Below are 13,192 nucleotides of genomic sequence, written 5' to 3' on the forward strand. Positions count from 1 at the left end.
TTGAGTTAGCAAGGGTTCAATTTATCGGGAGGAGATCGCGATCGCATTAGAATTGCCAGAAAAATGGTTTGTTATCCTGCAAATATTGAGGACTAATCAATAGCACTTCAGTGAGTAATGTTAGTCATAAAATTACTTTCAAATATTTCTGTTTTTTAACTAGGCAACTACATGGCATGATGATTATAACAGGTAAGTGAAAGCAAATTGCTTTAAAGGAAACAGAAAATAGCTGTGGTCCTGAATAATGACAATGTGATGTTTGTTGAATGTTCTTAGAATTGTCAATATTATTGTGTTCATGAAATTGAATGAAAAGAAAGACTCACTGTAGTAAAAACAAAGTTGCTTTTGTTGTTGCCTTATTTAACTCATATTTTGGGCTAACTTTGAAAATGATGTTCATCATTGATGACAAGACACCTTCATGGTCATTTTTTCAGAGATTATACAATGTAGTTTGCTCAATTTTGGATTGTGCATTATGAGTTTTTTCCGGTACATGGTAATTCAATACTGATGTTTTGTTTTTAAGGTTTCGTGCTGGTGTGAAGGATTTAGAAGTTATGGTTCAAAATCTTATCTCCTCTGCATTTGATACAATAACGACTGTTCAAGAGGGAGTGGAAATCTTGGATATCTTCCAACATTTGTCATCACGTGAGGTACTATAGAACACATTTCAGTGTAAACAATTTCAAAGTGACTGCTGACTGTGTTCCTTCTTGATGGTTTTAAGAAGAGTGGTCTTTGAATATTTTGAGAGTTCAACATGGCTGCCTCTAAGATTTCAAGTTTTTGGGAATATGCAATTAGTAGGCGGGGAACTGAACTTCTAGAAAGTTCTTTTTGTTTAACTTTGTGTCTTTTGAAAGAGGCCATGCTTATAGAAGATGGGCAAAATCCCCCTCAGCCAGCCCCCATCACTTAGTGACAGCGCTAGAGTTGTCAACACTATTTCTTTTCTTATCCTGAGTGATCACAAAGAAATCAGTCCTAAACTTTTCTCTTTCAAATCTGCTTTGTTATAACTGACCCTGGCGGTATTTTATGGTCTAAATTAGAGTTAGATGTTGTGTTTTAAGTTTTCTTTAACATGAAATTCTGGAAATGATGGGGACATTTATACAAAGAATAAAATATTAATTCAACTTTCCTGATAGTGGAATTTGACCTTTGCCAATAAAGTCATTTTATATACTACAAGAATCCTCAAAGAGTTTTCATTTGTATTTATTGTAGGCCATAAAAAGAACAATTGACAAGAAAACAGTGGAGGTGTACCAGCTCTTTAATGAAGAACTAAATCTTGTCAAGAAAGAGTTCAACACCAAGACTGTAGATTTACCACCAATGTACCCAAATTATGCAGGATCTGCGGCATGGGCTAGGATGCTCAAAAGACGTATAGATCGACCAATGAATGTAAATATTAATAGAGGATTATTTTAAACTTTAATGTTTTGTTCCAGAAAGTATCAATTCTTCCCTTATGAATGGCGTTTCTATTTTGAGCCTCTCCCCCAGCTTCTTCCTTTAAAAAAGTTTGGCATGACCCCCCTTCCCCTCAGATTTCCAATGACCCTTCTTGGGTGGGTATTATATTTTTTTAGATCCATACAAAATATTAAACACCTACATTGCTTTCATTCAAATTTTAGTTCCACTTAAGGTTTAAAAGTGTGGAATTGTGAAGATTTGATGTTAACAAGACGGCACTGCTTTTCCTAGGAGGTCCCCATTTTTAGATGATACAAAATAATTGATTTATGTTTAATTGGAAGAAAAAAACTGATTACTATGAAAACATACATTTGTAATAAACAAAGAACACCAGATAATGTCCAGATTCCAAAAAGAAAAAAATTCAGTAAGTTAGATTCTCACCCAGAGCTCAGAATTTTTTCTGAGCTTGTTGGTGTTACAAATCTCCTTCTTCCAAATATATATAATAAAGACCCAATAACAATGTCTTCCTCAGGCATTTTAGTGTATTGTTTCTGTGATCTGATCAAGAAAAGCATGATCACAAACACACATATATATGAGGAAAATCCCAATTTTTTTCTGTTTTACACAGGTTTTAAATAAAGCCTTCTTTCTACCTCTGATTGGAACTGGTGAGGAGATCAGGTCACAATATCAACAGCTTGCTCAGGTAAAAGAATGAAAATTAATATTTAACAGTAATACCAAGGAATGGTCATACTCTCTGCAAGTAACCTGTGTCACTTTCATTTCTACCATTTTGAATCAGGGCATAATCTTTACTATAATTATATTAAATTCCTATTCTATTCGTTACTCCCAATTTGTAATTTTGAAAAGTTTTTTGATGTAATTCAACTCAAGGTGTGTGGCAAGATATTTTTCCTTTTGAATTTAAGTTCTTTAACTAAACCTAACTATTTGCTCCTGAGTCTCTGACAATTAATGGTCATGAAATTGAAAAAAAACATAAGTTCTTGGAAGACTCTGGTAATTTGTTTGTCAATGTCTGTCTTCATTATTTTTTGTTACTTATAATACTTAATACCATGTTGAAGTTTTGCTGCTCTAGGAGGGCTGTAAGTAATAAATATTCAATTTCCTTTACTTTCATCACATAATCTGCAGGCCCTTGATGAATTTGTCAGGAAAACATTTAATGAGTGGACGTCTACTGTTGACAAAGATGCTACCAGACTTCTGGAGATTCCTTTGATGCGTCGTAGCCTTGATAGATCAGGAACACTTGATCTCAATTTTGACAGGTTATCACATCGTACCTTTTTGTCATTTTGTCATTTTGTCATTTCATTTTTTCATTCAGTTAATTACTACTTATGTATTGATATTATTAGGAAAAAAATGATTGTGCTCTCTCTCTTGGGGCTTAAAGGGTTACAGGATTCTTGTTTTCCATTACAGAACTCTTCTGAAATTGTTTAATGAAATCCATTACTGGGAAAAGCTGATGTTTGAGACACCACACTATGTGTCTGAACTGTACATGAAGAAGGAAGATCTACGTATTCTTAGAGAAAATGTGCTTCTTGTTGTCCGTGACTACAACAGGTTAGTGCTGAAACAGTACATGAGCTTGCACTGTCATGGTTGACATAGGCTTTTAAGAAAAAATAGAAAACTGTTTGAGTCTAGAAGTAATATTGGAATTATAACAGCCTCCATGTCTGTCAATCAACTGAAGGCATTAGAAGGAAAGCTCAGCAGTGTACAGAGTTGGTGAGCTTTCATCAAACACAGACAAAATAGTAATAGGAATTACAAGTTATCAGACAAAGAGAAAGCCAACAAAAACGTGCTTACATACTTTGTTTCACTTGATCAACAGAATCATTGCTGTTCTGTCATCTGAAGAACGTGGATTGTTCAGGGAGAGAATCCGATCACTGGACAAGAAAATCCATCCTGGTTTGACTAAGCTTACTTGGGCATCAAAAGGAATCTCAGATTACTTCATTGGAGAGTGCAGAAATAACTGCAGTAAGGTAAAAGGCTTTCAGGACACTAATCATACCCTGAAATAACTTAAAAGAACAGTGATGTATATTTATTCATTTCTGAAGGACAAACATTACCAGCCTTGAGCTTGATCCGTGACCTTTAATCTGTTGTCAAATGAAAAATTGAAGTTGACAAGAGTTCAGTATCACACTTTGATTGGGACTGAAGATTTTGAATTACTTTTGATAACAACTGGCGCTACTAGTATAGTGAAGTAAAAGTCTATAATTTTCTTGCTGCCAGCACTGTCTACAGTGTATGTGGTTGGCATTATAAGTGGTGTCAATGTGAGAGGATAATAATTTGAGAGATTTAATAATAGGCTGGCAGAGAAAAATGTTCAGAGAGGTACCATTGTATTCTTTTCTTTTTTACATGTTTTGTAGGTACAAGAAATTGTTGATGACTACAAGAATGCAAACTTGACAATTTCTAAGAACTGTAAGAAGATCAGTGAGATGCTACTGGTTAAGATTGATGGCAAGAAGCACTATGAAAACTTGGAATTCGAAGAGGAACAGGTAATACAGTCATAATGCTTTTTATTTGTATCTTCATCTTTCCATTATCTCACTCCTCTTGCTACCTAAATAACTGGACCATTAGTGCTATGATGAATTGCCCAGTTGACAAAATTTAGAGTTTTTCATTGGTGAGCTGTCTCACATATCTGCCGTCCAGCTGCTCAAAGGCTAGATACTGCTATATATCCACTGAGATAATGCAAGTTGTTTCGCTAATACATATCCATCCACTGTTTTATCGTTACCGGTCATTTCGCCCCCAAGTCATTTTGCCCTGGTTACTTAGCCCCCTTTTCTAGAACAAGGAATGTTATATTTGAGGCATGCTTGTTTTGGTTTATGGCTTAAAGAACGAGGAATATTACATTTGAAGCGTGCTTGTTTTGCTTTCTGACTCACAGAATGAGGAATATTACATTAGAAGTGCGCTGAATGACTCGAAAATAGGAGCTAATTTAGTGGGGCAAAATGACCGGTTACCGTTTTATCTTGTGGAAAGTACTGTCCAACGTTTGAACAAACAGGACCTACTAGACTCTTCAAAGTCCCCTGTTTTCTCAAGATCATCCAGATCGAGCACTTACCGTCATGGACGGGCATCTTGGTTTCAGATAGTAGTAGCCAAGAAAAATCCCCCTTGCACCACTATAAACCCCATGGTACATTTGAAAACAAGATGGCAGCACTTAACAGTAAGTGCTTGATCTGGACAATTGAATGGAAAAATAGGGAACTGTAAACAGTCAAAGGACCTACTTTCTGCTTTATCTTGTGGGCAGCCCAATAATCACTAGAAGTACTGTAAGTATATCGATGCTATTCTTATGTCTTCATTTTGTTTACAGAAAAGCCATCGCAGTATTGTACAAACAAGACTGCAAGTCATCCATGTGGAAATTGTTAGTACCATGAAACAGACTTATGAGGTTTTCAAGCATGATGGACAAGAGGTATGTTAAGAAATGATATACAGTGTTTTAATGCAAAGTTTGTTTCTACAATAACAAAATTTTGACATCTCTTTACGCGAGTAAGGGACAAAAAAATTTCACCACCATCATGTCATTTCCATGGTCTGTACTATTATCAAATGTAGTTCTTGACCAATTGGCGCGTGAGAAATCGCTCAGTTATTGTTAAAAAAGTTTGACCAATGCAGTTACTGGTTTGTCTCGTTTGAATTTCAGGTGCAAGCCCACTGGCTACGTTACACAGAGAAAATGGATCGCATGGTGGAGGAAGCATTTCGACTAAATGTAAAATGGTCATTACAGGAACTTTCTAGAGCCATTAATGGCGATGGCAAGAGTGCTCCAAATCCTCTTCTTAGGGTTAAAGTTGTGTTGGAGGGTGATAAGGTGAGTCAGTAATGTAGGGAGGATGTTGAAATCCAGAAACAGACAGACCTTTTTAAGGATATCAAGTAGACTAACCTAAGAACCCTATTAATTATAAAGGTTTGGATTTTACGAAGTTTGATATCTGCACTCAACTCTCCCCCCCCCCCCCCCCCCCAAAAAAAAAAAAAAAAATTAATAGCATAATGGGGAGGTATCAGTATCATGGATTAATCTTTAAGGAGAACTTTGATCACTGTAAGCTGTTTATGGCTCTGTCAGAATCTTTAATTCTAGTTACTGCATATCCATGCAGAATTTATCCTTCACTATCCACTTTACGGGAGAATACTTTTGGATGCACAGTGTCGTGAATAAGCTAAATATTGCTCACTGTTTGTTATCTTAATATCCAGGTTGAATTTTCTCCAACACTGAAGAAACTTGCCAGCATGATGGACAACATTGCAGTTCAGCTGACAGCCTGTCTGTCAATTTTCCAGCGACTTCCAGATCTTCTGACCAAGAAGAGGTCAACTAAAGAGGTAATTTCATCTGTTTTAAGATTTATCGCAACAGAAAATTGTTCAGATTATGAAAAGGGCTCAAAACAAACCTAAATCGTTCCTGTTTCATTTTTTAGCCTGTGTACGTGATCATTGAAAAAGATGATGAGACGAAAAAGATTCAAGCGAGTATCAAAGCTGGCATGTCTGCTAATGCCTCTCATCTACAGTCATACCTCAGCACCTGGGATAGGTAGGTTTAGATAACAAATATTTTTTCTGGCATTTTAACAGATCATTAATATTATCTGCCACCTGACCGTTCACACTGTCAGATCCTTCGAAGAAGGTCTGGAGGATCTGTTCCATTTTAAAGGGTGCACTTTGTGGGAGACTGGTTAGGGAAACTATCCTATCTACTCTAATTTAGAATCGAATTGTCTATAAAATTTTAGATTATTTCATCCCTCATTTGCCCCATTTACAAAAGAATTGTGAAGCTTTCAATTATCTTTAAAATCACGAAAATTCCGCAATGTCATGCTCTAGAATAAACCCAGAACAAACAAACTACAGTCTAACAGGCAACTCAGAGTGGTTCTGCTCCTCATTTCACCATGGATCTATCCAGCAGTGAAGGAATGAAATCTTGCTTAAATAAACCCAGCAGTATTTGACAACTTTTTTAATACCCATATATTATTATTATCATTATTATTATTATTTTATGACTAATGAAGCTTTAACTCTTTAGCTACCGGGAAATCTGGGAAATACAGAAAGACGCTTTCATCAGGAGATATCAGAGACTTAACCCACCGGTGTCCTCCTTTGATGCTGACATTTACAGGTTTGTGTAATTTTTGCTTTAAACAGTACAATTTTGAAGTAAACCATGATTCAAAGTTTTGATGAAAGAAGTTGCAACCTGTTCGTTTCTAAAGCATTGCGTAATTCGTTTTCTATGTATTCAATAAGTTTTTTTAGCATCATTCAACATTACGTTTGTGGACTATCAAACGGTTAAACACTGTATCATTCACTTAAGAGATATTGCAGGCAAATTTGCGGTTAGTAATACTGACAATTTGGAAAAGTTTGCCCCTGGTTTGAGCCCAAGCAATGCTGAATGTCAGTGTTTTCTTTCCAGGTATACAGAAATTGCCAATAATTTTCAGAAGGAAGAGACAGTACTTAATATCGACTTTGTGCTTCTGGACAACTCGCCTTTGAAGTTTGCGCTTTTAAGCCACTGCAATGAATGGCAAAGTAAGTTCACAACACTGCTGCGGGAAATGGGCAGCCAGAAACTGCTGGAGTTGACTAACTTCCTGAAGGATAATGCAAAGAAGTAAGTTTTCCAGTATCATGATCTGAGGTTATGTGGTACTCAATTCCATTTATCAGTACTTTACTTCATAATAACGTCAATGGCCGGTCATAAACTAATAATGTTGAAAATCATCATCTTGGTTCAAATAAAGTGTGAAGTCTAGTGTACTAAGATAAGAGCGTTCCCTACATTGGTATCGCTAGTTATGAATATTTCTTAATGTTACAGAGAAACTATTGGGTGTTGTTTAGCCCGGGTATGGGTATTGGTCATTATCTTTTCATTCTGTTCTACATGAGGTTATTTGATACGGATATTCTGGTGATAAAAATTTGTGTAAAGCTGCCAGAAGAAGGCTACTTTCATTGCATGTCATTTATATAATCTTAAGGTTCATGTTACACTTCTAACATTAGGTCTTAGATATGAGTGCTGCACTTAGTTTGGCACAACCACCTTGTTAGTGTAATTTTTTGGCTTCATAAGGATGTCAAGTAGAGCTCTGGAGATAAGCATAGTGTTGGGTTGAGCTGAGTTCATAAACTTGGTAAGGTGTTTGATACTTGAGATAAAGGAGAGTTTTAATATGCCACTGCAACAGATGAGTTAAAACTTCAACCAGCTAAACAAGAACAGCAAAGTCACGAAGAAGAATAGTTCGAGCAATGTAAAAAGATGGACGTTTTTAATACTCCTTGTCTGCTAGCATTATTTAGGATTAAAAGTCATATTTCTTGTCCCGTGTTATTAGGAAATTTACAGTAACTTTGTGATCTTTACAGACTCAGTGCTCCTCCAGAAACTCTTGACGAGCTTGGTGATAGTCTGGCTCTCTTAGAGCAACTTCAACAAGACTTGTCCAACATTGAAGCGAAATTCCCCCCTCTACATCAGCAGTTTGCTATTCTTGAGAAGTACGAGGTTGCTATCCCTGAAGAGGTGTGTAGTTGAGATACTATGAAAGAAGTAATGACAAAAAAGTACTATATTATTTTTTGTACCACTGTACCTCACTCCCCACCTCCACCAGAAAAAACGTTGTCTGCGTTCGCAACTTGTTTTATCCCTGAGGCTAGGAGAGGCCAGCTTTAAAAAAACGTTATATTTAGGACGGTCGCTTACTAGTGCTTAGTATGTATTGTTAATGACCAATATACTCAGGTAAAATTAATATTAAATTCCTGTAGTCTCTTCTTTTCTTCATCACATTAAGAGTTAACACCAGAGCCACTAGTGCTTAATATGTTATTTATTAAGCTAGATTTTTTTATCAAGAAGTTGGATATTTTTATTCTGAGTGGTTGCTTAAGAGAACTTAAGAAAAAAGGAAAAGACCACCCAGTAATTCACAAAACTGTCTGCGGTTGGTTAAGAGAGCTTTTCTTAGCGCTGAAAGAGGGTTTAACGATGCTCGTCGTAACTAGAGCTAGTGGCTTATGAGAGAAAAAAATTTTCCCAGAAAACTCCTCACTTGGAATGACTATCAACGCATCGTAATGACTTTGTCTTGTTAAGTGCAGGTGACTTTAATTTTGTAACAGGTACAGCAGATGTTGGACCAGTTGAATGGTGAATGGGTGGCCTTTCAACAGTGTCTGATTGACAGCGATGCTATGCTGAAGAAGAGCAAGGAGAAGTTCAAGACTGGGCTAATCCATTCTTCTGAAGACTTTAAGAAAACAGTGACTACACTGTTTGATGAATTTCAGAACAAGGGACCTTATAGCAGCTCTATATCTGTTAAAGAGGTTTGTAAATGTATGTTCTCTCTATAATGCCAAGTGTTTCGGAAGTTCTTGAAAAGAGGTTTGATAAATTTTGATCTCTGACAGCCCATGAGTTGCATAACCAATTCCTATCCCATGGTATTTTTTTTGCATTTCACTGCGTTATGTAGCGTATCTCTTCCGTGCGGTATGTTTGCTAGTAGTTTAGAAAAATAGAACCCTTACTTTTTTTTATTTTATCACTCTGGGTTTGAATCACTATTGTTTGTCTTGTTAAGGCCTTAGAAGAGGTACGAACTTACCAGGAACAAGTCACCAATCTAAAGTCTCAAGAAACTAAGCTTAGACGAGGACTAAACATCTTTAAGATCGAGCAGCCACCGTCAAAGGACTTGCAAGGAATAGAGAAGGATTTGGAATATCTGGAGCAAGTTTGGACAATCACCAAGGAATGGGAAGAGCTCTGGGATGCCTGGAAAGTCGGCAAGTTTCAAGAACTGGTTACCACAGATATGGAGACAACATCACAGCTGCTTTTCAAGAGACTGAACAAGTTGGTCAGAGAAGTCAAGGTACGGAGGTTACATTCATTCAGGGTAAAACAATTGTCATCTATAGACTATACAATCCTTTCCAAAATATACGAACTGCTGATAACCTTATCAAAACCTCTTAGTATGATTTTGGAATTGTTATCGTGCCTTTTGAATGAAACTATTTTGGACCAACCAGTTACACTGAAATACTATTCAACAGATGGACCATAACATTTAACCATGGGAGTTCTAAATTAGCTTCCAAGATGGTTTCAATCTGTTGTAAACTATTTAAAGTGGCCCCTTCAAGGTTAAGAAGACACTGGATATCAGTATTTTTTGCTTTAAGGTTTACTTCGATCTTCGGGGAAAAAAAAGAATTGAATCAACTGAACCTTTGGCGACTTAACAGAAGTGATTGCACTTTGCTATGTAGTTAACCAATATTGGTTTGAACTTGCTTTTGAAGGATAAAAATTGGGAGATCTGTGATTCGATCAAGTCGCGCATTGAGCAGTTCAAGCGTACTATGCCTCTGATCCAAGACTTGAAGAATCCAGCTATGAGGGACAGGCACTGGGCGCAGATTAAGTCTGAGGTTCAGAAGCCTTTTGACCACAATGGTGAATATGTTTTAGTTGTACATAACTTCTACATGTGTAAACTTAGTTTCAGCAATAAGGCCGTTGGGTTTGCTGTTTAGCTACTGATTTACAGAAAAGAAATATCGATAGTATTTTTAGTCTATAGACTGTATCATGCTTAGAAGATAATAAAAATACTTTATTCAAATACATATATGCATATAAACATTATACATGATACATATTTGAAAAGGTGGACCGCGAGGTTATCCCCATAAAAGGTCCCCCAACTGGACTTTAAAAATATTAAAAAATCGTAAAAAACGCGCGTAAAATCATTAGTGCGGGTACAAAATGGAATAGTAAGAATGATATTTAAAGTGAAAAAAAAAAAACAAACAAAACACACACACAATTAAAATATGAGCTACTGTGTCAATAAATCTTCATCCATATTTTTAAGCCTCTTTAAAATTTGTTAACGTTAATTTCGTCAGTGAAGAGATGGTTTTGCAAACTGTTCCAGTCTATGAAGATATGACGCGTTATGCAGCTATACCACTACACTTGTAATACACGAATGTCACAAGTCTAATCTGATTTCAGTCCGGTCGATATTGATTCAGCCTGGCTTGGTTCTTAACCTTTTTTTGTCTCCCAGCCCTAGGCGCAAAGAAAATTGAGAATCAACTCGCGTGGAAACATTTAACATTGTTGCTGACTAACTTACTTTTCTATTTTTCAGCTGACGATTTTACTCTCGAAAAGATCATTGAGCTTGGCTTGGATCAGTTTGCAGAGCAAATCAGTGAAGTGTCTGGCGCTGCTAGCAAAGAGCTGTCCATCGAACAAGTATGCCACGCATGGTCTTCATTTTTCTGTCAGTCCTAGAAGATCTCATTTTTGGTGATTAAAGAAAAGGGCGGTGAAGGGTTGCACACTTATATTCGGTCCTTTGCTTGGTTACATTAGAACTGTTGTTGCTGTTGGTCTGTTAACTTGATCTTTCTTCGGCAGTCAGGTTAAACAAACAGGCTAGTTACTCTCTACCTGTTCTCTACTAGTAGACTTGCAAAAGTGCTGCCATGTTAACTTTCTCTGGATGCGTTCATCTTAATTAAGGGTTCTTTTATTTCAAGGGAAGAAAAATCACTTCATAACGATAATACTTTTTGTTGGTTATCAGGCCATTGCAAGCATCGCAGAAAGTTGGGAACAGATTACCCTGGACATCGGACCCTACAAGGACCGTGGACACTTCAGACTAAAGTAGGAATATTTGAAATTGTTTATAGTTATCAATTTGTAGAGTTGAGTGGATGAGACATTTGTTGCATTCTCATTTTGTAGTTAAAATTTTAATTGGTGATTAAGTCAAGTGTTCAAATCTCTATTTTTATCGTTTGATTTCCAGACAATTGCTTCAGTTCTTTTTTTCATCAGATCTTTTTGTAATTTCAGAATATCTTTGCTGTTGTTGGATGGGTGTTATGTTTTCTAACAATGTACTGAATGACTTTACTGGTGCTCTAGCGTACAGTTCGACTTGACAATTAATTAAAACTCAAGTGTTAGTCACAGTTTCTCGCTTCTCAACACTCTTTTGTTGTTGTCAGTCAAATTGCTTGTCATCAAGGACATGTTAACTTTCCTAGGCTTAAGCAAAAACATGCCGGCAGGTCATTGAATGAATTATCAAGCAACATTAGATTTGTTTTGTTCCCAGTCAAAATGCTTCTCACCAAGGGCTTGTCAACTTTCTTAGGGTTTTAGTATATATATATATGTTGACAGGCCATTGACTTGAAATATCGAGCAACATTAGACTTTGTTTGTTGTCACTCAAAATACTTGTCATCAAGGACTTGTCAACATTCCTAGGTTTTTATATGTTTATGGTGGAAGGCCATTGACATGAATTATTAAGCAACATTAAAGGCATTTTCTTTTATTTTCAGAGCAACTGATGACGTCTTCCAGCAGTTAGAGGACAACCAGGTTACTTTGTCCACCATGAAGGCATCACGATATGTCAAAGCGTTTGAAGCTGAGGTGAGAACTTTGAAAAACATAAAGAAATACTTACGTCTGGAAACCTAAGCTAGATGTCCTTAGGTAATGTGTACCAGTAGCGACGGAGACCAGAGATTTCTGTATCATCAGTTCATTGGGCCTCCGAGCCAGCTTTGATGAAAATGGCCAGTCACTGTTCTTACGATTGTAACTGATTTAACGGGTTCACTCATTCATTAGCACCTTGGTTGAGTTTTTCATCTAGACTGCAATTATTATGGTGCATGATGTTAGTAAAGCACTCTTCCTTGTTTTGTATTTACCAGGTTGACAAATGGGAAAGAACTTTGTCCCTCATTTTGGAAGTCACTGAAATGATCCTGACTGTACAAAGACAGTGGATGTACTTAGAGGTTTGTTATTTACAGTTAACGGTGTTATCTGTAAACGTACTTTCCTCGTTTTTCTCATTCACCTTCCACTTAAGCGAGGTAGATGGTTCAGTAACCTTTTAAGGCTGGTGAACATTCTCTATCAATGATAATTTGTAGCCACATTGCTACACAGCAGACTGCCAAAGTTGAAGACAGTTCTTGCACTAAGGGAACATTTTACGTCCATCAGCAACCCTTCCTCCCACCCAGCATTTACATAATGTGTTATTTACTTGCCTCACTTAACATGATGTGCTCTTACTTTTGTCAGAATATTTTCCTCGGTGAGGACATTCGTAAACAACTTCCGAGAGAATCAGCAGAGTTCGATGGCGTCAATGCCAACTGGAAGGTAAAATTTAGAATTTTTTGGCCTCCGAATTAGTATATTTATTTGCAGTTTTTTATTACTGTTTTTGGTTTTGATGCAGGTAATCATGCAGAGACTGAACAAAGATAACAACGCACTAAGGGGAACTCATCATCCAGGTGATGTGTTATACGTTTCTGTTTTTCTTGACTTTGATCAACAGCCGATCTCTTTTTTTGGCAAAGATAGAGAAGATAGAAGCCTTTGAAGTAATGTTCCAGAACTTACTTGTATTTAGCTTCTTTTACTTCCACCATTTCTGAGAAATATTTCATTTTTGATTGGCTAACTCTGTAAGAACAAGAAAAACGCTTCATGCAT

General features: G+C 36.6%; 1 protein-coding gene across 1 annotated transcript in view; it reads left to right on the plus strand.

Moving 5' to 3' along the window:
• The window catches only part of LOC140951318 (dynein axonemal heavy chain 2-like), a 53,212-nt gene that overhangs the window by 1,910 nt on the left and 38,110 nt on the right, over positions 1–13,192 (plus strand). The window contains exons 4-27 of the mRNA XM_073400570.1: positions 164–192; positions 536–665; positions 1,243–1,425; positions 2,081–2,158; positions 2,617–2,753; positions 2,911–3,057; positions 3,335–3,491; positions 3,894–4,028; positions 4,877–4,981; positions 5,219–5,389; positions 5,785–5,913; positions 6,012–6,127; positions 6,629–6,724; positions 7,025–7,225; positions 7,990–8,146; positions 8,749–8,955; positions 9,213–9,506; positions 9,940–10,093; positions 10,800–10,906; positions 11,241–11,323; positions 12,013–12,106; positions 12,394–12,480; positions 12,773–12,853; positions 12,933–12,990. Coding sequence (XP_073256671.1) covers positions 164–192; positions 536–665; positions 1,243–1,425; positions 2,081–2,158; positions 2,617–2,753; positions 2,911–3,057; positions 3,335–3,491; positions 3,894–4,028; positions 4,877–4,981; positions 5,219–5,389; positions 5,785–5,913; positions 6,012–6,127; positions 6,629–6,724; positions 7,025–7,225; positions 7,990–8,146; positions 8,749–8,955; positions 9,213–9,506; positions 9,940–10,093; positions 10,800–10,906; positions 11,241–11,323; positions 12,013–12,106; positions 12,394–12,480; positions 12,773–12,853; positions 12,933–12,990 — 3,136 coding nt within the window. The remainder of the gene's footprint in view (positions 1–163; positions 193–535; positions 666–1,242; positions 1,426–2,080; positions 2,159–2,616; positions 2,754–2,910; positions 3,058–3,334; positions 3,492–3,893; positions 4,029–4,876; positions 4,982–5,218; positions 5,390–5,784; positions 5,914–6,011; positions 6,128–6,628; positions 6,725–7,024; positions 7,226–7,989; positions 8,147–8,748; positions 8,956–9,212; positions 9,507–9,939; positions 10,094–10,799; positions 10,907–11,240; positions 11,324–12,012; positions 12,107–12,393; positions 12,481–12,772; positions 12,854–12,932; positions 12,991–13,192) is intronic.

This window comes from Porites lutea, chromosome 10 (genome assembly GCF_958299795.1).
Source record: "Porites lutea chromosome 10, jaPorLute2.1, whole genome shotgun sequence".
In the NCBI taxonomy this organism is placed as follows: Eukaryota; Metazoa; Cnidaria; class Anthozoa; order Scleractinia; family Poritidae; genus Porites; species Porites lutea.